Source organism: Poromitra crassiceps (assembly GCF_964638095.1).
Source record: "Poromitra crassiceps genome assembly, chromosome: 27".
Taxonomy (NCBI): Eukaryota; Metazoa; Chordata; class Actinopteri; order Beryciformes; family Melamphaidae; genus Poromitra; species Poromitra crassiceps.
In genome coordinates, this window is record NC_139650.1 from 1,399,884 (window position 1) to 1,426,426 (window position 26,543).

A 26,543-nucleotide genomic window follows, 5' to 3' on the forward strand; every position below is an offset into this window, starting at 1 on the left:
TGGTTTGTGGAAAAAAGACTTATACTCTTCTTAGGCTAATTATTAAATTAATGAATGTGTATGATAGGCAAGATAGAACTCCACAGGGGATAATTGCCCGCCCCCCCCCTCCTCCTTTTTTAGTTTTGTTTTATGGTCAGGACATGAGGGTTACAAATCATAGGGTTGCCAACTTCCTGAAATATAAATAAGGAACGGGGGGGGGGGCGTGATGAGCTACTACTGTGGACCTATAATAACACATTTCATTTCCACTTCACTATTTAGCTTCCCACGCAATTCACCCATTTGTGTCTAAAAGGCAGGAAGTAATGCAGGTGCAAGCAGAACACTAATGAGGGTTTCCAACTTACAATCCATTCAGGTTTTCCAGTGCTGGGGCCCTAAAATGTCTTGCTTGCACCTGAGAGTACAAAGCCTAAACGTTCGGTTACAACATGGCAGACATGCTGAGAGGGAGAGCAGCGTTTCCTTCCATCTCATACACATCGCCCTATATCATTCATTCCCCAAAATACGGAACAACGTGCGTCCCATATCAGTTAAGGAACACGTCTTTTAGTTTCCAAATACGGGACGATTCCTTATTTTAAGTGACGGTTGGCAACCCATGGTGAAAGTAAGTAAACACTGCGGTAGCACCAGCTTTCTCTCGGTGTCAAAAGCAGTCGTATCAACTACATGACCGCTCAGCAGCGTGCATGGCGTCCAAGTGGTTGCTATGCGGTGTAGGAGCGTTGCACTGTTGCCAGGGAAGAGGAGATGGAGGCGGTAACTTGTGGCTGCCTTGGGGGACGCACGGTGGCAGAGGACGAAGCTAGCTGTCAGTGGTGCTGCTGAGCCGTGCTAGACACTGGAGCGTCACCTTTCCGTTGGCAAACCCTGGCTTTACGAGATCTGGAGGAATTTTCAACGTTTTTGCGCAAAATGTACAACGCTGTTCACTGCACAAGTGCAAACAGCGAAACAATTTTGAGTGACTAAACATTAGTTAGCCATCAGCTTGTCAACGCTTGTTACTTCACCGCACGCACGCACCGTGTGAAGAAGGTGAATTATTAGCTTAGCTGCTACACTATAGCGTTACCATACTGGGATACGGTAACGTTAGATAGAGCCAGAGGAGTCGTTCCATTTAGCTTCGAGCGGCCACAGAAGAAAGCCACAGCCCGTGAGCAGAAGAGGATATCGGAAGAAGTCTACGATCGACGCGGCATGGTGAGTTCTGGGCCTGGTGCGTACGCTAGAGGCAGGAGCTAGCTAACAGTTAGCTAGTGTGCTAACTTGCGGCAACCTGTTTGCCTTCAGACAGTACACTCCTCGTGCTGCTGCTCCTACTAGCCCAACTAGCTAGCCGGCATATGGCAACTGGTCTAGCTACATTGCTGGCGAGGGGCGACCTGCTATGGCAGGTGGTGGAGCATGTTGATGGTTACTATGCCTACTAGACTTGACAAACCAGATAACGTGCATACTGCCCTGCCAAATTTCAGTTGTTTGTCAGAACAAGTCAACTAATTTACTGTAGAGCGTAGGCTAATATTTTATAGTCAATGATTCACATGTAACATCGCACGTGAATTGGATGCTGTTATTTAGCGTTAGCTGTTAACAAAATAAAATTATCATAAAGTTAGATGTGATGTGTTGTAAATATGGTGTATGGTGATCGATGCTGTGCGTTAAGCCTGGAAGGCTGTTTGATCACTGAATGGTTCTGAAGAAAACTGATGGGCTTTTGTTTTAACCTTAACGTTATTCGGTGACGAGAAATGCGACACGTTTAACTAGTCGAAAAGATGAAATGGTCGGGATTTGTTATGATACAACTAGTCACTTTTGGTTACGTTGTGCCTGAAGATGGCCTTGTGTGTTTGCTTGTTTTTCAGCGTGACGGACTTGTCACGAGACACGATCGAGTTCCCCCAGTCAGGAATTTCACGACTAAAATAGTATGGTCCGATGTCGAACACACGTCGAAGTCCAGAATAATGCTCCCTTCGGACTTGCGCAAAAGTGCCGATTTCTTGATTTATTTGATCTCGTTGCAGATTTAAAGTTGTATAGACATGCCGACCGCCATGTGCTCTTTTCTTCCTGTCTGACCCACAAGCAGACAGGTTTTGGCTTCCCTATTAAAAGGGCAAAGCGACTGACGTAACGATAACGAATGCAGAACCACGTTTATTTGACATCAGCCTGGAATGTTTTGTGACTAGATCATAATATGCACGTGTTCGACATCGACGAATGATAAGATCTTAGACGATAGGCCAGTCAATTTTGCATACATGCTGCTGCTCCAGTCCAGTCAAAGCAAGCTGCTCATTCCGCTCGCTCACCCACCCCGCACCACTCGGATAGTGTGCCTGTACATGTGACTGCGTGAGGCGGGGTCAAATTGACAAAGTAACCAATGAAGAACCATAAAGCACAGATGGTTTCTTACAGCAGACTTGGGGAGCTGGAGCAGGCTTTTGTGAACAGGATCTTGGTTTAATTTACAAGTTTCACTGGATTTGGTTTGCGAGTCAGATTGGACGTGTGTGGGAGATGTAATGCTATTATTTGTTGAGGTATGTGTTGTGGTAATAACTCAAGTGCATGTGACTGAGTGACATTTCATTGACTTATAAATGTAGTTGCATTCACGCCACATGCATTATTAGTAAGGGCATGTTGGGCATTTGACTTAGCTATTGGACAATAACTGGCATTGGCAGAATCTTCAGCGATTCTTCTTAAAATATATATAATATATATACTGCATTTGTTGTGTGTGTATAAAGGGGAATGAAGAAAAGTAATTCTATGTGAAACAGCATATAAGGAGACTTGATTTCCTCTAAGTTATTTCAGTTGTACAGAACTTGTTCTTGGTTCGAACAGCTCTCTAGAGACTGTTTTGAGTGACTGATACTAATCAGTTAATCCCATTGAAAGGCTTGACTATTTTAAACATCACCGTTACCTGCAGGCTGTGGTCATGAAAAGCATTATGTCAGTCATTCAATAGAGCCCTGCCCCAGTGCTTACTTATTTACACTTGTGAACTATTTTTATTTAAAGTATATTGTTGCACTGAACGGAGATTTTGTCATTCAAATGACACTTCATTTCAAGCATTTTGTTTAGCATTTTCTTACTACATTCATATTACTAATTTATTATGCGACCACACAAAATAAAATTTCTGGCCACTTAGGCCTTAATCTAAGCATAATATGGCCTATATTTTATTCCAAAAGTGTCTCTGAAGTCTGAATGCTACTTTTCAGCATTCTTGGATCAGGTTTTACGTGATCTAAACGCTTAGCAGTGCAGCAGCAGCCTATGTAATGGAGCGACTTCATGGAAACAGGCAGGTTGAATTCACCGTTGAAGACTTGTAACATTACTCACATTGGGTTGAAAACGGGAGAGAATGTGAAGTTTCTGCATTGTCTTAACATTTTGGCAATAACACTCAACCGACTTCTGATTATCCTCCCCTCCCCCACCTCCTCCCCGCTCTACCGCTTCTCTGTACTGGGAACAGGGTACAATGCACGTTCAACACCGCCCATCGCGGTTGAGTGGAGTTGGCCTTTTTTATGATTAAATCTGCAAAATTTTAATTTGAACAGATAATCAACGATGATCCGATGTAGAAGGCTCAGAGGTCGATGGGGGTCGGCCCAAGTATATCGGTAATTGTTGCATTGATATGCTAGCCTTCAACGTGACGTCACAGACTACGCCTGTAACGGAAGTTTCTTTGTGACTGATAGTACACGGAGGTCACGTGGAGGCTGGGCTTACCCAGGCTATTGATATGCTTTGTGTTTGATGTTAATCCTGCAGGTCACCACAAAGGGAGCAGGCCTGAACCCCAACGCTAAAGTGTGGCAGGAGATCCCTGCCCACCAGAATGACGTCCCTGAGGGGACAGAGGGTTCCCCTTGGCTTCACACCTCCCCCTCTTCTGCTGAGGTGACTGAAGGTGGTGAGATGACTGAAGGTGGGTGCCCAGTCTGCTCGGTCCGCCAAAGAAAAGCTCATTTAGCCTTTGACATTTCTAATGAAGGTAGATGACTGTCTCTAGCTCCTATCTGTGTAAATGGTGCATGAATCTCTACCAAATCTGCAGTCCTTTTCATAAAATGAACAAATCTTGTAAAATCGTTACAATGTTATCTCTTGGATATACTTGGCATCGACGCTAATTTAGAATTCCAAACAATAACAGCGTAAAATACATCACTTTTCCCATCCGTTGTTGACACTGCTCCAATGCTCTCCGCCCCTTTAAACCTCACATCTCAACTTGGCTAATCTTCGAAAATCCAGACTGTTGAGTGAGTCTGAACAGACCGTCGACTAGGGCAGTGCACTCATGCATTATATCTGAAATCTTGGTCAATGTTTCTTAGCCAATGAGTAAAGTGTCGTTACTCTGTAGTTACAACAGATGTGAGCAGCATTTTTCTAGAGCTAGATGAAATCATAACTCTTGGGCAACTCTTATGCAAAGGGATATCATATAACCATGCCAACACTGGCAGTCATTTCACAGCCATTTAATTCCTGCTTGCCTCTTCAATCACAGGTTACTCAGAGGCGCCCTCTTCTGGCGGTGAGGGCTGCAGCACAGAATGTCCAGACAGCGCCGATGGCTGCGCCCCTGTGCCTGCAGACGGCACGCTGAAGCGGAGCGGGTCAGCCGGAGACGGCGAGGGCTCCACAGAGCAGCTGCCGTCTGAGCAGAACCTGAGGGAGTCTTTGAAGAAACAACTGGAGTTCTGCTTCTCCAGGTGAGCGCTGACGCAGTGGATAGGGTGCATAGAGATGATGGTCTTCATGGCCTTCATTTTTTTCCCCCCCATGCCCGTCATCCCACAAGCCCAAATTTCATATCAACGCTAATCTAGTTTGCAAAGAGATCGCAGATTCATGAATGAATCACTGTTTTACCGTCTATACTAGATGGCATTTTCTACTTGACTGTGTAGAACAAGCTGTTTTCTCAGAGCCGTGTGCGCAGCAATGCACTCATCACAATGGTGCTGTGTGCATCTGTGAAATACAAATTGTCTATGCATCTGATTTGTTGAAGAACTGGGAAACATTGAGAGAAAATTTTACTCTGAATTTAATAGTAATGATCTGAAAGCAGAGGGTGTATCACGGATGGAGGGATGCCACATTTCTCTCTCTATCTCTATATCTATATATAGATATCATTATTGAGCTCTTTTGTTGGAAGTGAATATTTCAATGTCAATATTCAAAATGCCGTCTTTAAAGTGGCATCCCTAGTGCAAGAGTTACAGAGCAAAGACATTGTACACATGAGTCACACGTTGACACCCCGTCCTTTCCAAATGTCCTTCTGGCTGTTTGCAGAGAGAACCTATCGAAGGACCTGTACCTGATATCCCAGATGGACAGTGATCAGTTTGTTCCCATCTGGACCATTGCTTGCATGGAGGACATCAAAACCCTCACCACTGACATGGACCTCATTCTGGACATCCTGCGAGGTAAATCCCGGGGTTTCATTTGTGTCAATTCAATTGCATGAAGATTGGCTGACATAACGGAATCATTGTGGAAGATTAAATTACAAAGAAATGTGCAGACCCTGGGGGAAAAAATAGTAAAACATTTGACTAATTTGTAATATAATTTTTTTCAATCCAATTCAATACCCTTTGTAAGTGGAGTGGGGCTGTGTGAACTGAAGTAGTGTTTGAGCGTGTGTGCGCCTGGAGCGACTGTTATTTGTCCTTTTCTTTCTGAAAGTGTTTGCTAAGCTTTTGATTAAGATAGACGGAAGCCAAGCCTTTCTTCACGTATTAATTGTCAATAACTGTTGTGTCGTTTAAATGTTTTTGTGAAAGTATTTTTTAGCAGGGTTTGGTTGTGTCGAAATTTAAGACCAGAGGAGGAAACTTGTCCGTTTTTTTGTACACTTATCAACACTGTGCTAGTAGTGACCACAAGTAAACTCTCAATAAAACAAAATGAAAGATAAACTTGCTAGAGTATACTGTGCAAGTACAGGTGGATGAGGGGCCCTGGGTTTATCCCAATGTGGGAAATAATTCACAAAATGCTCAGGATTGATGTTAAGGTGCTTTTGTTGTTGCAGCCTCTCCCATGGTGCAAGTGGATGAGACGGGGGAGAAGGTTCGGCCCAATCACAAACGCTGCATCATCATCCTGAGAGAGGTGCCGGAGACTACACCAGTCCAGGTAAACACACACAGCCCTGCACTGAGACTACATCAGTCCAGGTAAACACACACAGTCCTGCACTGAGACTACACCAGTCCAGGTAAACACACACAGTCCTGCACTGAGACTACACCAGTCCAGGTAAACACACACAGCCCTGCACTGAGACTACACCAGTCCAGGTAAACACACACAGCCCTGCACTGACTACACCAGTCCAGGTAAACACACACAGCCCTGCACTGACTACACCAGTCCAGGTAAACACACACAGCCCTGCACTGACTACACCAGTCCAGGTAAACACACACAGCCCTGCACTGACTACACCAGTCCAGGTAAACACACACAGCCCTGCACTGACTACAGCGGTGCAGGTAAACACAGCCCTGCACTGAGACTACACCAGTCCAGGTAAACACACACAGCCCTGCACTGACTACACCAGTCCAGGTAAACACACACAACCCTGCACTGACTACACCGGTGCAGGTAAACACACACAGCCCTGCACTGACTACACCGGTGCAGGTAAACACACACAGCCCTGCACTGACTACACCGGTGCAGGTAAACACACACAGCCCTGCACTGACTACACCGGTGCAGGTAAACACACACAGCCCTGCACTGACTACACCGGTGCAGGTAAACACAGCCCTGCACTGACTACACCGGTGCAGGTAAACACAGCCCTGCACTGACTACACCGGTGCAGGTAAACACACACAGCCCTGCACTGACTACACCGGTGCAGGTAAACACAGCCTTGCACTGACTACACCGGTCCAGGTAAACACAGCCCTGCCTACACTGCAAGCCGGGCGCAATCGTACACAGCTTTCAGCTGTCTCACACTTAGAAAGCAGGAAGACTCTCCCTTTACACTACTTAATCTGCATGTTTACCTTCTGGTCAGTCAAAGGTGTCCTTTACAAGAGGTCAGTAATGGACAGCAGTACACTTACAGGTCCTACTGCACTTTTCATGTGAAAAATCTGGTGAACTAAATTGTACTCAGCAGAGCGCATACCTCCGCCAACGCTATTTGTCAATATATGGCTTCGCGGGCCCCCACCCCCCGCACTAGGGGGCATGGTGGCGCAGTGGTAGCGCTGTCGCCTCACTGCTAGAACGTCCTGGGTTCGATTTGCAATTTGAAAATCGACCAATTCAAAACGGAAAGACAGCAAGACAGCCAATCAAGCTGCAGCACCAAGCGACCAGTTACGCGAATACATGCAAATAGGGCCACTAGCGTGGTGTGTGGCTCATAGATGGTATAGTCCCAGTCTACAGCACTAGCGTGGTGTGTGGCTCATAGATGGTATAGTCCCAGTCTACAGCACTAGCGTGGTGTGTGGCTCATAGATGGTATAGTCCCAGTCTACAGTGAAAAGAGTTGCCTATATTCTGCACTTGTTGGTGGCAGAAAGGTGTAATCTGTGTTTTGTGTCTTTTTCACAGGAAGTGGAGGCTCTTTTTCAGAGTGAAAACTGTCCAAAAGTGAGAAGTGTTGAATTTGCGCACAACAGCAACTGGTACATCACATTCCAGTCTGATATGGATGCACAACAGGTATTGATGCTTTTCACAGAATTGTGTGAGGCCATGGTTTACAGTGACTACAACGGCTAAGAGGTGTCGCTGTTGTCATTGTAAACCAGGGATACTCTGCTTGCTTTGCCCGGGGGCCACTTTCGTGAAATGATAGAAAGGCCAGGGGCCAGTTAATAAACAAACAATATACATTTTTCTGTAGCGGATTGTAGGTTTTTGGGGTGTCAGCTGGAGTTTAGTCTGACACACTGGATGTGTACACCAGATAGTTAGGTTAAGTACATAAGTGCCTGGGTAGCAAGCAGACCGCGGTATTTGACAATTTAGCAGCTAAATCATAGATTATTGAAAGATATTCCATATTCCAGACTGAAATGCTATAACAGAAGTGGAGTATTGGCCAGAATGACATGAACATTTGGACACTTATTCAGCGGGTATCTTGCATGTTGCGTTCAGGTGCACTGTAAAAAAAAAACTCAACTTGCGGCCCACGGGCCGCAAGTTGAGTAACACTGTTGTAAACCATGTAAACCATGGCCCCTTGCGGCTTATTGCTTAATTTGAAACCTCGCTTATTTCCTGTCGGCTATTGTATTGGCAAACACTGCAACAGGAAGTAAGCTAGGGGCAATTTAGAATGTTTATATTGTCAAGTTAAAAACCTCCATTGTTCCTCATTCATAACTGCATGGCTTAGTCTTGTGGAAATAACTATTTCAGGTGAAGAATAGTATTTGTTACTTTGGTTGTTTTCTCATTAAGTCGTCCTGACATGTACAGTAATTACTTGTGCTAGCAGCGTTTTGCTTGATTGCTCTCATGACATTTCACACATTTTCTGCCAGCATGGCACACTGACATAAAGACTGCTTATTCTATGGCTGTCATTTGCACTGTCGTCCCACACCCTCCCTTCCCCCCATTTCTTTTTACCGCGGCGCTGAACCAGCGGTCCTGCCGGGGTCATGAGATGGAAAAGTCAGGACAGTCAGTCACTCACCCAGTCAGTCACTCATGGACGTTTAGTGAGCGCCGCGGTCTAATGACCTTGGTGGGGGTTAAGACTTGCATTTCAAACCCTTGATTGCAATGTTCTGTTCACTTTTTATGGTTAGGTTAGAGCCAGGAACATGGTTTAAAAAAAAAAGTTATTGTTGGTTATTATGACGACATTTTAGCAACTTGTTACTGCATTTTAATCATGTTACACGATTAAGAGCCAGCCTCTAGCTTACGGTTAGGGTGCATAATATGTATTGCACTTGTTATCCCGATTTTGCAGGTATGAACAACACAGTGGTACTCTGTCAGTGACAGTGGGGGAAGCGTGCTCCTCATAAAGTTGTTAATGTTTCTCAATAGTATTTGGTTATCCTCTTCTCTCAGGCTTACAGATACCTAAGAGAAGAAGTGAAGATGTTCCAGGGAAAACCAATCATGGTGAGTACATGCACGCACAAACACACACACACACACACACACACACACACACACACACACACACACACACACACACACACACACACACACACAGAAGTGATTGACATTATTCAGTATGGCTACTGTATGAAGTACCATCTCAGCTTGGATCATTGGTTGTTTCAATTCAGATCCAAATGGTTAATACATTTTAATTACTGCTTCTATTATGGCCCATTTTCTCAAGATAAGTTTGAAAGTTTGAGGAAAAGGCGGCTGAATGTAAGTCACTTTGAAGCCAGAGACCGTTTGAAACTGTGAATGGTAGTTTTAGGATATTATGCACACAGGTTAATTGAATGCTAGATCAACATTTTCCTTGTGCTTAAAGTCCCTGGAAACCAAAATCCACAAAAACGTTCTAACTATGTTATTTAGGGTCTTATGTTAGTAATTTTGTGCCTCCGAAATTATTATACATTACTTTCAACCCAAAGCCTTAAAATCGCCACTTTTCTACAAGATTCTAAAAAGTACTTCCTCATTGAAGACAGCAGTGCGCGAGGTGCTAAAACGCAGGAGCTTATGACGTCATAAGCTCTATATAACCTTTGTACACGCGCGCAATCCGCACCCACCTATGGCAAGTCCGTTCTTTGCCCCCAGTGCCCCCCCGAGAGAGAGAGAGAGAGAGAGAGAGAGAGAGAGAGAGAGAGAGAGAGAGAGAGAGAGAGAGAGAGAGAGAGAGAGAGAGAGAGAGAGAGAGAGAGAGAGAGAGAGAGAGAGAGAGAGAGAGAGAGAGAGAGAGAAACGCGCGAACACACACACTCAGAGAATGGCCTGAAACCCGACACCTCTCTCTCTCTAGAGAGAGAGAGAGACAGAGCCGCGGAGCAACGCGCGAACACACACACACACGGTGTGTGCACTCATCTCTCTTTCTTTCTTTCTCCGTTTCCCTCCCCCCCTCTCTCTCGCGCTCTCCAAGAGACAGAAATTTCCCTGCTGTAGACTGGACACGCCCACACAGTCCGCGGGAGAAAGTACACTCTAAAAAATAATGAAATCTCATGAGTTTTGCCATGGCTGTCAAACCTAAATTTATATACTTTGCGACGTTCATCATCGTTCAAATTCGGCTGGTGGCTTATTAACATAGGGTCCTGTGATGTGATGAACTCAAAATGCTAAATAATAAAGAAATATTTCTGGTTTCCAGGGACTTTAATGTTGGTGTTTTTCTTACCCAATTTAGGCACAGATAAAATAGGACTATAATGCCCCCCCCCCCCACCCTTTTTCTCTTTGATTAGTTACTAATTATTACTTAGGAATTCCCAGCCACCTGAGCGCTCAATGTTCCTAATTTAGACTGTGGTATGGAGCCTTGGTGTGTCACCTTGTGTTGCTCAGGACTTCTGCACCGTCCGCTGTCACTGCACTACCTTGTAAACTAGCCTGGGAGTGTTTGGCTAATCTGGAGCCATGGAGGAGTGACCTTGGGACTGTTTGTATGTAGAGAGGGGTTGATTAAGAAGGACTCATTCCTGTGGGGATATAGTTGCAATATTTGCCAGCCATATCTCCAGACAGCTTGACTGCTCATGCTATAAAAAATAAATGTAACCTTGACCTTAGCCATTGAGCTAGCTAATGCATCCTTTTTCATATGGGCTTTGATTTGACCTTGTCAGCCTTAGTTGCCTTTGACAGGCTTGACTCTACTGGAAAGAAAGAAAGAAATAAATATGGCTTATATGAGCAGTATAGCTTTTACCATATACGGTAATTGCAATTACAATGCAGAATGCAATTATTTTTCTTTGCGGGTTGCTTTATCGCTGTATATAAAATCAAACTAATACTGATTAATTTGTTTTTCTGTTGCACAACAAAACAAAATGGGACCAAAGAAGAAGAAAGAAATACTGGGAATATAACTAAATGCACGAAGCAATGAGGCAGCACTGGAAGGCTTTTACTGTGAATCAGCTGTAGTAGTGACAGTGAGGCTACTATGTCTTAAATTAATACTGAGCTCACTTTATAAACTTCATTTTTTTTATTTCAGTGTGTTCAGTAACACTGTACAACTGTAATTTTGCATACTGTTCCAATAAATTGGAATTACTTTTTTTGTATTAACTCATTGAGTGCCAGCCACTTTTGGAGAACGGACGCTCCCAGTGCCAGAGTTTCAGAGCGTTTTCAGTGATTTCTCGAGGCCCACAGAATATTGTGTGATATTACTATGTAAACACCGAACACGCAAAAAGAACAAGGAGACTCTATTGTATCATCAGCAAAAAAAAGTTTATTGATACCATTTTCCGTTCTTTAGTTATCAGCCGGAGAAGATAGGTCAAAAACAGCAAAAATATGCTTTTCTATCAGGAAGCTGAGATATTCAGCCTTTTGTGAAATGCATTATTTCAAGCACATTCACTCACTCTAGCTAATATTTTTTTGATGATGTGACCTGGTTTAGTTCTGTGGTGCATGCGTGCCCCACCCCCCTGTCCCCCCCTCTCCCCGCCTCTCCCCGAGTCAGCTGTAAACTCCTCCCCACACGCACAAAGTCTATTCGGAGCCTCTGTTTTTGCGCCGCGCGGCTCCTGGCAGCTCACAGCAGCATTGAGGAAATGCCCAACGCGACTGCAGGTAAGGCGTTGGGTGCTGCCTTTCTGGTGTGTTGAGAAACAGACAGACAGACAGGCAGAGGAGCTGCAGTTGTGTGCACGGATTGATTGTTGTTGGCAAGCAGCCCAGAGCCATCATGTAGATGGCTCTGGGCTGCTTGCCAACAACAATCAATCCGCGCAGCATGAGCGCGGTTTGTGTTTGATCACGGCTTTGCTCAGGCTGTATTCCTGACACTTCTGTCATCTGGAGAGCACTGTCGCCACCTAATGGCTCGGTAAAATAGGTTATAGACATTCAACATGTCCCAAAATGTTACAGGACATAGATCTGGCTTCGATGGACCCCCCCCCGTCAAAAAACGCAATTGACGACAGTCGTCGTCTTTGGCACTCTACGTCAGTATTTGAATTGACGACAGCTGTCGTCATTGGCATTCAATGAGTTAAAGGGACAGCTCAACCTAAAATCCAAAATACACATTAATTTTTCCTCTCACCTGCAGTGCTATTTATCCATCTATCGTTTTGTGTTACTTGCCTGAGGTTTGGAGATATCGGCCGCAGAGTTTCTGCCTTCTCTCCAATACAATGGAAGTGGATGGCACTCGGCTTGTGGTGCTCAAAGTGCCAAAGAAATACATTTGATAAACTCAACAGCAATGTTTCTCTCCAGAAATCATGATCCGGTTACTCAAGATAATCCACAGACCTTGTTATGAGCAGTTTCATGTAGGAACTATTTTCTTTTGACCTGAACTACACCCGCTAGCTGCTAGCTAGTTCCTACATGAGACTGCATAGGAGCAGCTAGGGCAGCAGCAGTTAGTGGGAGTAGTTTGCTCAATTTCTGATATACATATTATTACACTACCTGGGTGATACACAGCAAGTTGTATTTTCAGCGCTATTTTTAAATTAGTATTGCAATATATCACAATGTATCCTGATACAATCGTGTCGTTCGTGACCCATGTATTGTGATACGCATCGTATCGCGGGGTCCTTGCCAATACCCAGCCCTAATGGTAATACTGTATTTGTTGTGCTTAATGTACCTAGATATAATTTGTGGTCACACCACGTCCCAAAACGGGAGCAAAATGCCGCACTCTTGACCCCCTGCTGTGAGCTGATCTATGTTAGCAGTCCTGCCTACTCCCCAGTGATGACCAGTATCGCGCTTGGAAGGACCCATGTGGACTGTGGCTGGCTGGGGAGGAGTTTCATTTCTCTCTCTACCTCTAGTCTTCCTTCTCCTCTTACCTCCTCTGTTCACCTTCATCTCCCCCCCTTCCCCCAGTCAGTGCAGTGTTCTATGGCCTAATGACCGTGAGATTATGAGATCTGAGGGGACTAAACGAGTACGGACGGCCCCGATTCAGCCTAACTCGTCCTACTAGGTACCGATATGGCATAACGCCATCGTTCTTTACCAGACTCACTCAAGTCCTCTCCTGTCCCTCATTCTCCCTGCAGGCTCGCATTAAGGCCATTAACACGTTCTTCGCCAAGAACGGCTACCGTAGTGTGGACTCCAGCGTGTACAACCAGCATGCCCAGCCACAGCCCCAGTATGGCTCCCCGCTCTACATGCAGCAGATGTACAGTCCGCAGCAGCAGCAGCAGCAGCAGCAGCAGCAGCAGTACCCGGCCGTGTACCCGCTGGTGCAACCCTCCTGGAACCCCTCACTCATGCCTTACTTTGAGACGCCGCTGGTGAGAACCCGGAAGTGCCCTTTCAACTGGGGGGCGTGTCCTGTTGCAGGGGTTATTCAGAATAATCCCACCCCAGGGATGATGTCTTTTTGTAGGCTTCATCCAGAAATCGCCGCCATTTGGTTCTTCAGTGGAAAAGTCTATGGGGTTTTAGAATGGGGATTTCACTTAAATGCATCAAATAAGGTCTGTGGTTAACAAAAGTTTATGGGAACGTGAATTTGGGTTCAGCAGGATACTCTTCACAAAAGAAGTGAAGAAACTTTTATGCTTTTTTGAAGCGTTTTCTAAAAATCGTGTTTAAAAAAAAAAACCGCATTTACGTTCCAAAAGTCATCAAAGTTATTCACGTTGGTGAAGATGATCATGCTGAGCCCAAATTCGCATTCCCATAAACTTTTGTTAACCACGGACCTTATTTTATGCATTTCAGCAAAACCCCCTATGTTACACATCCCATTGACTTTTGCACTGAAGAACCCGGAAGTATTCTTCCGGACTCATTCCTGCGGCTCTTATCTCTATTAGGGGGCAACTTTAAACAGGCTTTAAAATAGGCCTGTCTTTAGTATTACTGACTGTAATGCAGCGAGTCGTAGCTATGTCCATTGTCAATGTCTGATGGCTCCTTTTTTATTATTTATTTATTATTATTATTATTTATTTTCTGGAGAACATTGTGTAGTAATTGAACTCTGCTCTGCCATTCTGACATCCAGGCACCATTCCCTAACAGTGGATTTGTGAATGGGTACAACGGCACTGGGGCCTACAAGGGAGACTCAAGCCCCATGAGCCTAGGACGAGCCTTCACCAGGAGCCGGTAGGTCAAGTCCATCGCTACACATGTTTACATGTTACATGTTAGCTTTACAAAAAGTAGACGGGGACACGCGCACATCCAAACTGTGTTAACATGTTAGCTTTACATCTACCATCTAAATGTTGACATTTTCTCAGTTTCATCAGCTAATCATACCGTCACTATAGAATATTAAAATCTCTGTATTCATGTTGAAGCTAACATTTTGTAGTATTGAAAATGCTCAGCTTTTGTTTGTGTGCGCGCGTGTGCCCAGAAACCAGGTGAAGAACCACCCCAGGCCCGGTGATGTGCCTCCTTCTCCCACCGCGGCCCCTGGGAACCTGAAGGATGGCCTGTCTGGTCCCTCCAGCCCTCAGCCCCCGCAGGCATCAGCGACTCCAATTGGTGCCACCTCAGAGCCGGTCAACACCCCTTCCTTCAACCTCAAAGACAGCCTTCCTCAGGCCACCTTCAACCTCAAAGACAGCCTTCCTCAGGCCACCTTCAACCTCAAAGACAGCCTTCCTCAGGCCACCATACCAAATGGAGATCTGGGCATGGCTGGACGGGGCAGGTGAGTGGCCTTTGTCCTCTGTATGAACATCACCCAGCTGATTGTGACAGACCCATGCAGATAGAGCGGAGACATACAATATGTATTGTTGGATAAGGTCATTCAGCCTTTGTTTTTCTTTCCGTTACTTTCTGTCCGTCTCTCAAACTCGTCTCCAAAGCTGTAGCACCTACTGTATTTCAATTCCTGTTTTTGGCTTTCAAATCTATCCCAGAGCGATGCAAGCCAAATTTGCAAACAGGCTTCACCTTGTTACTCACCTATGTAAATTGTCTGTCCTATCTTTTTTTGTAGGAGAGGCAGCTACAGAGGCTTGAGAAGGAGGAGAGAGGATGACCGTACAATGGTCAGCACGTTTCCCCTTTTCCCCATCTCCTTTGCTCCTTTAGTTGTTGTTTTTTTTGCCAATGCCATGTTTGACTTTGCCGAAATACACAATTTGCAGAGACCCATCCCTCTGGCTGAGATCAGGGTACCACCACCTCCACCAAAGTTTGACCTGGCAACCTCCAACTTCCCTCCGTTGCCTGGGTGTGTGGTCAGTACGCAGGGAGAACCTGTGTCAGAGATGCGCCTCTCTGATGTGGTGCGTGGCCTGAAGGTGGCCGACAAGGTAAACACTCTTATGTTCCCTCTTCCTTTGGATGCTAATGTTAGCATCATTGAAGCTCCCGAACGACATCTCCTCAATCTTGTCCATTTCAGTCAGTGAACAAGGAAGTGAACAACAAGACCCATCCTACAAATGTCTCCGAAAAGGCTGTGAGCTCGCCTGTTCCCGTGACCACAGCTAAACCTTCTCTCATGACACCGCTGATAGTGGTGCCACCGGTCTCAAGGTAGCCTATGTTTTGTTTCTATCTAATAAATTGAAGTCTGTGGAGATCAAGGGGTACTGTACATAGGAAATGACATATCAGGGGCGTCTGGGTAGTGTAGAGGTAAAAGTGCTCACCTACCACCACGGCTACTTCTGGCTTGGTCAGATGTTCCTACAGACACAATTGGCCGTATCTGCGGGTGGGAAGCCGGTGGGGTATGAGTCCTGGTCGCTGCACTAGTGTCTGTCGGTCGGGGGGCGCCTGTTCGGGGGGGGGGGGGAATAGTGTGATCTTCCCACGCACTACGTCCTGTCTGTGAAAGTCCTCACTGTCAGGTGAAAAAGAAGCAGCTGGCGACTGCACATGTACAGTCAGGCGCGGACTGCATAATCGGGCACGTCGGGCAAATGCCCGGTGGCCTGGCCTGGCCTGGCCTGGCCTGCAAAAAAAAAGTTTTTTTTTTTTTTTTTTTTTTTTTGTGCCCCCAGTCAGGCCACTCACTGAACAGCAGGCCAGACGCTGCCTACTGGTTTACTAGTGGTTTTATTACTTTATTCAGGGTTAAAGTGGGTGCATCTCATTGTAAAATTGGACTCGGCCCAAATTGGGCTTGAAACGGCCCAAATCTGGCTTCAAATGGCCCAAATTTTTTGCCGCCGCCCTACGGACGCCGGCACGCACGGCGGCCCGTATCGGCCTGGCCTGCTTGCTATCTAATGCCCGGCCTGAATTAGAATCCCAGTCCGCCCCTGTGTACAGTGTATCGGCGGAAGCATGTGCTAGTCTACAACTCTCCTCAGATGAGGGGGTGGAGCAACGACTGGGACAGGGAATTTGCCAAGTAGCTACAAGATTTGGGGATTTTGCACAAAAAAAAGAAGAAGAAACAATAAATAACATGTCCTTTTCCCCCTGTGTCGATCCAGGGTTTCTCATCAGGTAAAGAAAGTGGATAAAGCTGAGCCTTCTGTTCCAAAGGCGCTAGTCTCCTCAACCGTGCAGGCCATGTCTTCAACAGCTTCAGAGCCTGCCCCCACCACCAAAACCAGCTGCACCCAGTCTGTTACAGAGCCTGCCCCCACCACCAAAACCACCTGCACCCAGTCTGCTTCAGAGCCTGCCCCCACCACCAAAACCACCTGCACCCAGTCTGTCTCAGAGCCTGCCCCCACCACCAAAACCACCTGCACCCAGTCTGCTTCAGAGCCTGCCCCCACCACCAAAACCACCTGCACCCAGTCTGTTTCAGAGCCTGCCCCCACCACCAAAACCAGCTGCACCCAGTCTGTTTCAGAGCCTGCCCCCACCACCAAAACCAGCTGCACCCAGTCCGTTTCAGAGCCTACCCTCACCACCAAAACTAGCTGCACCCAGTCTGTTTCAGAGACTGCCCCCACCACCAAAACCACCTGCACCCAGTCTGTTTCAGAGCCTGCCCCCACCACCAAAACCACCTGCACCAAGTCTGTTACAGAGCCTGCCCCCACCACCAAAACCAGCTGCACCCAGTCTGTTTCAGAGCCTGCCCCCACCACCAAAACCACCTGCACCCAGTCTGTTTCAGAGCCTGCCCCCACCACCAAAACCACCTGCACCCAGTCTGTTTCAGAGCCTGCCCCCACCACCAAAACCACCTGCACCCAGTCTGTTTCCACAGCAACACCTACCCCGATGGCCCAAACCAGCTGCACCCAGTCTGTTTCCACAGCAGCACCGACCCCGACGCCCCTGTCGGACCCATCAGCCCCAACTCCCACCTCAGAATCGGTAAGACCTTCCTTCCTCAACAGCAGTACTACCTAGTTCACAAAGGTGTTGCCTGCTCATAGCTCCCTGTGGACCTTAAAAATATAATTCCTTCCAAGACCCCAGTTCAGACTTAATTTATGTTTTCAATCTTTAGTGCATGTAAGTGTATCATAGCAAAGTGCACGGAGGCCTGTCTGTTTTAAAGATGTAATCTTCTGATGTAGAAGTAGTCTGAACTTAACCAATCCTACTACCCTTGTTGGGTATCAATTCTAAAGGGTATGGACAAAATAATGTAAATGACAACATAAACTCTGTCCTTAGTCAAGGCTTCTTCTAGTTCTGTAAAGTCGCCACAGCCTTGGCAAGTTGGCCTTCAAAAGACATGAAAACTACCCCTGGTCACATGACAAAACCAAAGGTATCATTGGAAAGTGCTGCTGAACCTGGGGAGAAACATGTCCAATCCAATCCTCTAGTCTAGGTGGCTCCATTATTGAGATGGAAATCCCCCTCAAACTTTGATTGTAGATCACTTGTGTGGCCTCATAACTGTACAAATAAATGATGTTGGATGCACTGTTGTGGAAAGATCTTCGACAGCTCTATTAACATACAGTACATGACCCGACAACAGATGCCGCTACTAGGTGAACTCAACATCACCTCTAAATAAAATATCTCAAGTCTGACAATGTAGTAATTTTCCCATTTGACAAAAATATCCATGGTTGTGAAATAATACTGTATTTTTATTGTTCAAATTTGATTTTTTGGGGGGGGGGGTGGTCCAATTTGTGCTTTTAGTGCCTTTTTGTACCTCAGCTTCTATACAGTATGTCATAGAAACGACCGATGTCTGCTTGCTCAGGCCCTGAAACAGAAAGAACAGCTTGTGTGTTCAGCTACCCCCCCCCCCCCCCACACACACACGCACGCACGCACACACACACGCACACGCACACACACACACACACACACACACACACACACACACACACACACACACACAAGGTCCTTTTCAGGGCTTTGTATAGTGGGTGTGAAAAATACTTGTATAGTAACCTGATACTGTTCTGATCTTTATGGGGAAATGCTTTTTGCTTGCCAACCCCCAGCAGAGAGGTCAGAGCACGGGGTGGAGTGGGGCTGCAGAATGGCCCTGCTGGAGCTGGTAGGGATTCAGTGTCGTGCTCAAGGACACTTGATCAGGGCAGCTGCTGTGATCCCTATTCACTACACCACTCTGCTGCCCTGAAGTCTAGTTCATCAAGTTATGTCCAAGTTTATTTATATATCGCCCTTTATCACAAGCAAGTCTCCATTGACTTTACAGAGAATGAGCCTAACTGATCAACAAGAAATCTTATCTAATGGTTAGGGCTGTGCAATAAAATCGATACGGCAATATATTGCAATATTGTTTTCGCAATACTGTGTCGATATTTCAGAAAAATATCGTGATATATCGCCATATCGATTTTTTTGCACAGCTGTGTGTTGAGTGACACAATAAGAATATTTTTTATTTCAGTGCGCTCAGTAAGACACTCAACACTCAGTAGTTTTGACTCAATATAAAGTGACGTACATATTATTACACTACCTGGGTGGTACACAGCAAGTTCTATTTTCAGCTCTTTTTTAATTTTCAGTAAATTATGTAGAGTAATGCAATATATCGCAATATCTATTGTATCACAATGTATCGTGATGAAATCGTATTGCGACCCATGTATCGTGATACGTATCGTATCGTGAGGTCCATGCCAATACCCAGCCCTACTAATGGATGAGGAGTTGTTGACGGGCTAGTTTGGGGGATTTCGTTGTGGTTTTGTGTGATCATGTGTTTGACTTCTCCCTAATCTTGACTTTGCACCCGCTCTTCTCAAACCAGGAGCCACGGAAGCTCAGCTATGCAGAGGTGTGCCAGCGGCCGCCAGCGGCACCGACGCCCGCCCCCACCCCGCCTGCCTCCTCGGCCAGCCAACCTCTGCGAGAGCTCCGGGTCAACAAGGTGGAGGACCCGGCGTCGTCCTCCGGCCACGCCGTCGACAGAGCAGAGAAACGCGGGGCCAGCCGGGCCCCTCGAGAACCCCTGGGCTCCTACCGCCCAGCCAGGCCCGGAGGTGCACGGCTGAAGTTCCGGGAGCATCAGAGAGGCCCAGCTGCTGCTGGCCAACGCTTTTCCCCTCAGCGGCCAGCCCGGTGCAGTGGGAAGGAACAGAACATTCCCCCCAGATCACCAAAATAGTCAAAGGAACAGTTAGACCATGAACTAACACAGAAACAAACACAAATATATATGTAAGTATATATGTATATAGAGATGAATATATATATTATTGGACATGAGGTATGTTCTAAAAGACTGCAAGTGTACATAATTTTAGGACGAACTAGGACATACTGTCCCAGAAATACAGACTTTTTTTGGGGCGGGGGGGTTACAAATTATGTGGAGAGGACCCTCCACCAAGAAGCTATATCTATGTAGTTTGTGTGAGAGGAGGGGTTTTGGCCTCCGGAGAACAAATGTGTACTCTAATGCCTTGTATCTGTGTACAGGTAAAAAAAAAAAAAAAATCTAGCGTTTAGCAAGGCGTGTCTATATGCAAGATGACGAGGAACATTTGTATTTTCTGAATTGTTTATTATCATTTTTTGTTGAATGTGCTCACTCTAAAGTTTCCATCCAATTTGTGATGCATTGAAACTCGGAACACATGGTTATTCATGAACTGGAAGAGGACGAGTCCAAGGCAGAAGAGTGGAAACCGTGGGGATGTTGGATTTTAAACGAGCGAAGGATGAAATCTCGACATCGAGGCGAGCAGCAATGTTACATAATGAGGCTGGCGGCAAATTGTTCTGAAAGTGACGCGAGGTGAATAGTAAGTCATTGAATGAGATCACATGACATAATCATAATAATCCTTCATGTTTACCAGGCACTAGGTTCTACCCTCAACCTGCCTGGCTGGCAGGAGCATTACTAGAGAAAGTGTGTTAATGTAGTTTTTTACTCGGGTGATTCAGTCCTTTAAATCCTGCAAATCAACGTTCTTCGTGATGATTAGAGATCATGTGTCCCCAAGGGACTAATGACTAACCTCCCGTTTAGCAAACTCACAGCCTGGCAATGCTGGTACCGTCCTCATCGATGGTATGTGACTCAGACATTGCCAATATACGTTGCATGGTGAACGTATTCTGGAGTCTCACAGTAAAGATATGTGCTATCAGTAATTTAAGGGAGTAATACATTAATACACAATGCTGTGTACTAAATGACATTACCAACGTTTTCCTACAAAACGAATCCCGTCCGGACAGACAGACAGGGCTCTGGTCCCGTCCGGACAGACAGGGCTCTGGTGGTCCCGGACAGACAGGCAGGGCTCTGGTGGTCCCGTCCGGACAGACAGACAGGGCTCTGGTCCCGTCCGGACAGACAGGGCTCTGGTCCCGTCCGGACAGACAGGGCTCTGGCTACATTTGGTCTTTTGACCTCTTGTCTCGCGTCTTTGTATTTCTCCTTCCTCCTGCTGATGGCTGAATTTGTTCTAAATAGCTGTCAATAGAAGTGTCATCTGGACTTGACTTTGCGAGTTCGGTGTCCTCCAGGCAGTGGCTCATTTGTCCAGTGGTAAATGGCTCAGGCCGGCAGAGCACAGGAGAGTGTGGCTGTAGGTTTGGTGGCAGGTGGCTACAGGTGCAGAGCTGAAGTGTGACGTCCACTCTGTTCAAATCGTTGTCTCATTTGTCATTTAGACTCAATTATATCATGTATTTATTTCCTGTTTTTAGCTTTCTACTACTTTGGAAAAGTAACTTTGTCATTTTGGTTTTCATTTGCTAACTTACTTGTTGTCGTCCCCTATGAGCTATCGGATAAGCTACTATTGCCATTATCCACTTTTTCAAGCTTGCGCACTAATTGAGGTCTGATTTAGTTCTGTGTTGAATAGTGGATGGGAGGTTCAGTATTGTTCTGGATACTTGGTCTGATTGCAGATGCTGTCATTTCCTGACCATATACTGTATCTAGGGTAAATGAGCCAGTCTTCCTAATGCAGGTGTCTGTACCTGTTGAGTAAACTGGGCTTGACACAAATGCTGTCAAACCGTGTCAGTTGACTTAGTTTGATTGAAGTATGACGTGCAGAGAAGTTTCTCTGGATGGGGAAAGTGGTTACCAGATTAAAAGGTCAGATTATTTCCCTGTGAAGGTATTGTACACTTCTAAAATCTTAATATTTTCTGTTTTGATTTGTGATGTTGAAAGTGGGCAGAAAAGGAGGCTCAGAAGGAAAAGGAAATGATGTGTAGAAGAGTGTCGTCATGTGTGCAATGGGGATATTTAGGTTCAAAGGATACATCGTGGTTGAAAAGGTCGGCATATTTTATTTTTTAAGCCCTACATTTGATTTACCTTCAAGATGGACTGACCTTTGTATATGTATTATTGTCATTACCAATATCCTATTCCATACTAAAGGGACACTCTTACATTTTATGATGGCCAAAAGGATACAGTAGGCTACTAAAACCTCTGGAGTGAAATAGCTGTTCGATGGATGATGCTATATAGCCAGCAAATTCACTTGATTTGGTGAAATTGATTTCTTGCATCATTTTTTGATTGGACGCCCGAGGCTTCAGATGAACGCACGTCATCCTATTAGAGGTAAAACCACTTGAGGCTGGTTTTGAATGTCCTTAATATAGTAGCATTTTCATTAACACGACAGGTTTATTTTTGATCTGGGTTGTTGCTGTATTTTCTCTTCTTTTCCTGCTGTAGTACACCGTTTTCTAAGATGTGTTTATATACACATTTGTCTTTAATTTGACTTCATTGTGTTTTCTATTTGTCTTGTGTCCCTGTAACTTTTGTAAAAAGGGGTGTATATTGATCTGAGAAATGCTAGTTGGTGGTAGACTTGTGTACTCACTGGGCTGTATTTTGATCTCTACAGCCACTCATGGCTAAACAATGAGCAGCTAATAGCGGTGTGAATTGAAATGCACTAATATTTGATTTCAAGGATTTTAATCATTGTGGAAATTGTAAAACCATTTCAGTCACAAAATGGAAAGATGTTCAACAGGTTTGCTGAACTTGTTCTATATGGTTTAATTTTAATGTGTTGTATTCCTTCTGAATAAATTGTCTTTGTAGTGGTGCAGGAGGAAATTATCATCAGATGAGAGAAGTGTTAGAGATACAGATTTACTGGGTGGGGAAACTTTTTTTTTTATTCCACCTTAGATTAGTGTTTTGAGTCTTGTGCTCACAGGGACTTTGATGCAGTGTACTTAACGTCTAGTGCTCAGTAGTTGAATTGTCTTTTTACTGGCCCTATGTGTGTTGTATGAATTTGAAAGGGTATGTGTGTGTATGTGTAAGAGAGAATGGGGTTGCTACTATTGATTCTCCCTCAAAAATTACATTAAAAAATATTAGGCCAAACCAAAATTCCAGTGCCTTACCACAGTGTTTAACTTTATTATAAAGAGAATGAAAGAATAGTGCACACATCGATTCTTTGTCACACTGAACAAGGCTGGTTTGTTGGCCTTGGACCTACAGCATGACAACACAGACCCCAGTCCACACTAGAGATCTTGGAGGGTTGGTCAATCTAGGTGCAACCGTGCGCCTGTGCTGGTTTGAGTGGAGCTGTGTGTATGTGCGTACATGTGTCATTGTCATTTGTGTATAATACAGTTTGTTAGCTTGCCAATTGCAATTTCAGACCTATATCAGAATTGACTTGTGGAAAGCAAACCTGGGATTGCAATGTCAGCAAGTTTCACACTGGTTTATTGTTTAGTGAAAATTGTATCACTGAGCCTGATGTGAAAATAAAGATTTATTTTTAAACTGTCTGTATTTTTAACACATCTATCTATAAGAGTCTCTGATGCAAGTGTAGATCTGAGTTTGGGTTTGTGGAATATCTAAACTAGGCATTTGATTTTGTTTGCAAGATTTTTATATATGGGGGGCAGCAGGGACACAGCCCCTGGATCAGTCCTGACTCCTGTAACAGTGTAGCTCTAGACTAGAGATTTGTCACGGATTTGACATGACATCTGGTGTGTAAAACCATCCGTAAAAATATCATTCACATACTGTTACTCTATTATGTAATTGTTGCAAGCAAATAGCCTAGAATGTAAGATTGTGCAGGTGGTGTCACCATGTCATGATTTGTGACACTGCCAGCACAAACCTGTAACCTGTTAGTAGAGTCTGTAGACACGTGGTGTGTAGTGAAGGTGATCTGTTGATGCAAATTCAGAAAGATAATCTAAAATTAGAGTTTAACATAGGGATTAGGAGTCTAGATGTTGACGTTTTTCCCACAGCAATCCTGTTACATAACACTCACATCTCGCGGTATTTCAGTAATGAAAGTGGCTGAGTGTCAACAACGGGAGAGAAAAAAATCAGGCAGCACCACCGTCCGGAGTAGGGAGAAGGGAAGGGGAGAGAAGTGGCTGGTTAAACGTTGGGTGAGTTTGGTCATAATTCGGACCATTTAATTCCCAATGTAACGTTGGAAGCTACCTGGCAAAATACATTTTTATCAGAGGATCTAGTAATGTTACGTTACCAAGTAATGATACTACCGTGACGGGTTTATATGAACACAGCTTTCTTTCGCGTTAGCTTGCTAACTAACTTGGCGGAGCTGTCAGGCGTGTGAACCACCAAAGGCATCAGGCTAGCTAGCTAGCTTCGGGCGGCTAGCTGTTGTTGTGATTGTCACTGCCAGTCCCCCGTTTCGCCTTAAGTTACAGGGCCTTCTGTGTGCCACTAATATTAGTTCCCAAGATTTTAGTAGCCATGTTTGTAATGATCACCTGATTGTCAAAATTTGAAAAACGATTTTAGTGTTGCTAGCACTAACGTTAGCTCGATACATTTTGCTTGAGGCCCATCTCTGATGTGACCAAATCAAAGCTAACCACAGAAATGCCATTTAAATTGTCCACAGTCTGTAACCCGAGCCACCTAACGTTAGCTAGCCACATAGCCAAAGGATCTATAAATCAACGCCTATAGCTAGCTAGTTAACTAATAGTAATAACTTGGTAATAGCTACTAGTAGATTGCTTGCTAGCTGACTTGGCTCTGTCTGTAGCCCTCTCGCTACTGTCTGAGTCCCTAATGATCCCTGTCAGAGTTCCACCTAACGTGTGTAACGTTACCGACGCTCCTATGCTGTGGCCTGTTTGCCAGCTAACCGTGACTTGTCGGTAGCATAATATTCTTTTCTGTTTCTGTGTAACAGATCATGCCATTCAGTGTATGACATGAATGCAGGCTGGTGTTCCCAACAGGTGCACCTTCATGTTTAGGCTGATGCTACTGTTACACACACATAAGCTGTCTGACCTTAGACGCAGTGATTTGTCTCGAGTTGTCTCTCAACGTCTAGATTAACATACAGCAAAACATATCTAGTGGCCCTGTCAACCTTTTTCTACGGATTACAGAAGCCTATAGATTGTGTTGATAATGTCAACATCACTCGTTTCTTTTTTAATACATCCTTATGCCATTATGAAAAAGAATGATGAACAAGTTGCTCTCCATTTTGCTTTATTCTGCAGGATATTTGTCTGAGATGGGGGATGATCGGCCCTTTGTATGTACTGCCCCTGGATGTGGGCAGGTATGATCTCTCAACTCATGCTTTTTTTTTATGCATATCTGTATAACTAATTTATTTTCTTACTCTCTCTCATCTACATACATACATACATACAGCCAAGGATTCTAAAATACATCCTTGCCTCTATCATACTATGCCGCAGGCCTGAAGTCAAATTCAAATGAGCGGCTATGAACGATAATACCATTTGGCTATTGCACAGATATCACGGACTTACAATGGCCAAACACAAGCTGTTGACAGCACAGAGAGCTGAGCAGGTGTTTACCATTAAGCTCACAAGGGTTGAATTTGGAAAAACGGTCCATCCACAAAACCCACTACTGCTACCCCAGGGCTCTGTTGAGTGGTAGCAGCTAGAAAGCGGGTGATTGGTGGACAGACACATGTCTTTAGTAAAGAATTCACAGATCTCTACATTCATTGATCTTGGATATGTCCAAGTGTGATTGAATGCTATGCCTTCTTTCTTTTTCCCCAGAGATTTACCAATGAAGACCATCTATCAGTCCACAAACACAAGCATGAAATGACCCTGAAATTTGGTCCTGCCAGAACAGACTCGGTTATCATCGCAGGTTGATGCCATTACTGTGTATTCAAATTCGTTTTTTGTTCAATCAAGCTGTTGATTGGGCTGAAGAGCAATTAAGCTCCCACAGCTCTGTGTTCATATTTGACTGTAACTGTCCATCATGCATCTTGGATATGAGATATTTCTGTCCCATAACCCGCTTAAAGCTAAAGTCATGTCTGCTTCTGTCAGACCAGACCCCGACACCCACACGCTTCTTGAAGAACTGTGAGGAGGTTGGGCTCTTCAGTGAACTGGCCAGCTCCTTTGAGCAGGAGTTCCGCAAAGCACACGAAGATGACCAGAGGACCAAACACTCGGTGAGATTATCAAATGAATTTACACTTTTAATTGATGTCAAACAAAATGGTTTCCTTGGATTATCAGACGGATTTTATTGAAGAATAAATAAGAGCTCTTGAGTCAGAGATTCGGCTTCCTTGAATAGATTTAATACGATTTAAGGTCTCGTGAGACGAAGAGATGCAGCTAATGCAACTAGCACAATGGGCAGTGATGCAATTCTTCAAAGAGAAAGAGGTGGTTACAGTGTTTTATAAGGTACAATGACGCACACGGAGAGCTGACATCATAATAGATAAGCTGATACAGAGGCACAGTACAGTAAATTGTGGCACAGAGATTACATCAGGTGGGATGAAACGTCAGAGTGTGCAGACAGTGGGATTGCTGATCAGGATAGATTAGGATTTCTGTCCGGTCATGTGAGACCAAATGTATGTGAATGTTGAGGAGAGTATGTGTAT

General features: G+C 44.9%; 2 protein-coding genes across 2 annotated transcripts in view; both read left to right on the top strand.

Moving 5' to 3' along the window:
- Positions 1-1,097: 1,097 nt before the first annotated feature.
- Positions 1,098-23,364, top strand: larp4ab (La ribonucleoprotein 4Ab). The gene is made up of 15 exons (XM_083661809.1): positions 1,098-1,218; positions 3,844-4,000; positions 4,589-4,793; positions 5,386-5,522; positions 6,134-6,237; positions 7,687-7,797; positions 9,169-9,222; positions 13,320-13,559; positions 14,279-14,382; positions 14,639-14,938; positions 15,233-15,284; positions 15,384-15,551; positions 15,644-15,777; positions 16,686-17,526; positions 19,409-23,364. Exons 1-15 carry the CDS (start codon positions 1,216-1,218, stop codon positions 19,763-19,765), a joined length of 2,967 nt encoding a protein of 988 aa, XP_083517935.1. The 5' UTR covers positions 1,098-1,215; the 3' UTR covers positions 19,766-23,364.
- Positions 23,365-23,990: 626 nt separating this feature from the next.
- Positions 23,991-26,543, top strand: part of dip2bb (disco-interacting protein 2 homolog Bb) — a gene marked incomplete at its 3' end in the record, with an annotated part of 85,264 nt that continues 82,711 nt past the window's right edge. The window contains exons 1-4 of the mRNA XM_083661820.1: positions 23,991-24,036; positions 25,141-25,202; positions 25,684-25,780; positions 25,969-26,096. Of these exons, the coding sequence (XP_083517946.1) occupies positions 25,155-25,202; positions 25,684-25,780; positions 25,969-26,096 (273 nt within the window). The 5' untranslated portion in view covers positions 23,991-24,036; positions 25,141-25,154. The remainder of the gene's footprint in view (positions 24,037-25,140; positions 25,203-25,683; positions 25,781-25,968; positions 26,097-26,543) is intronic.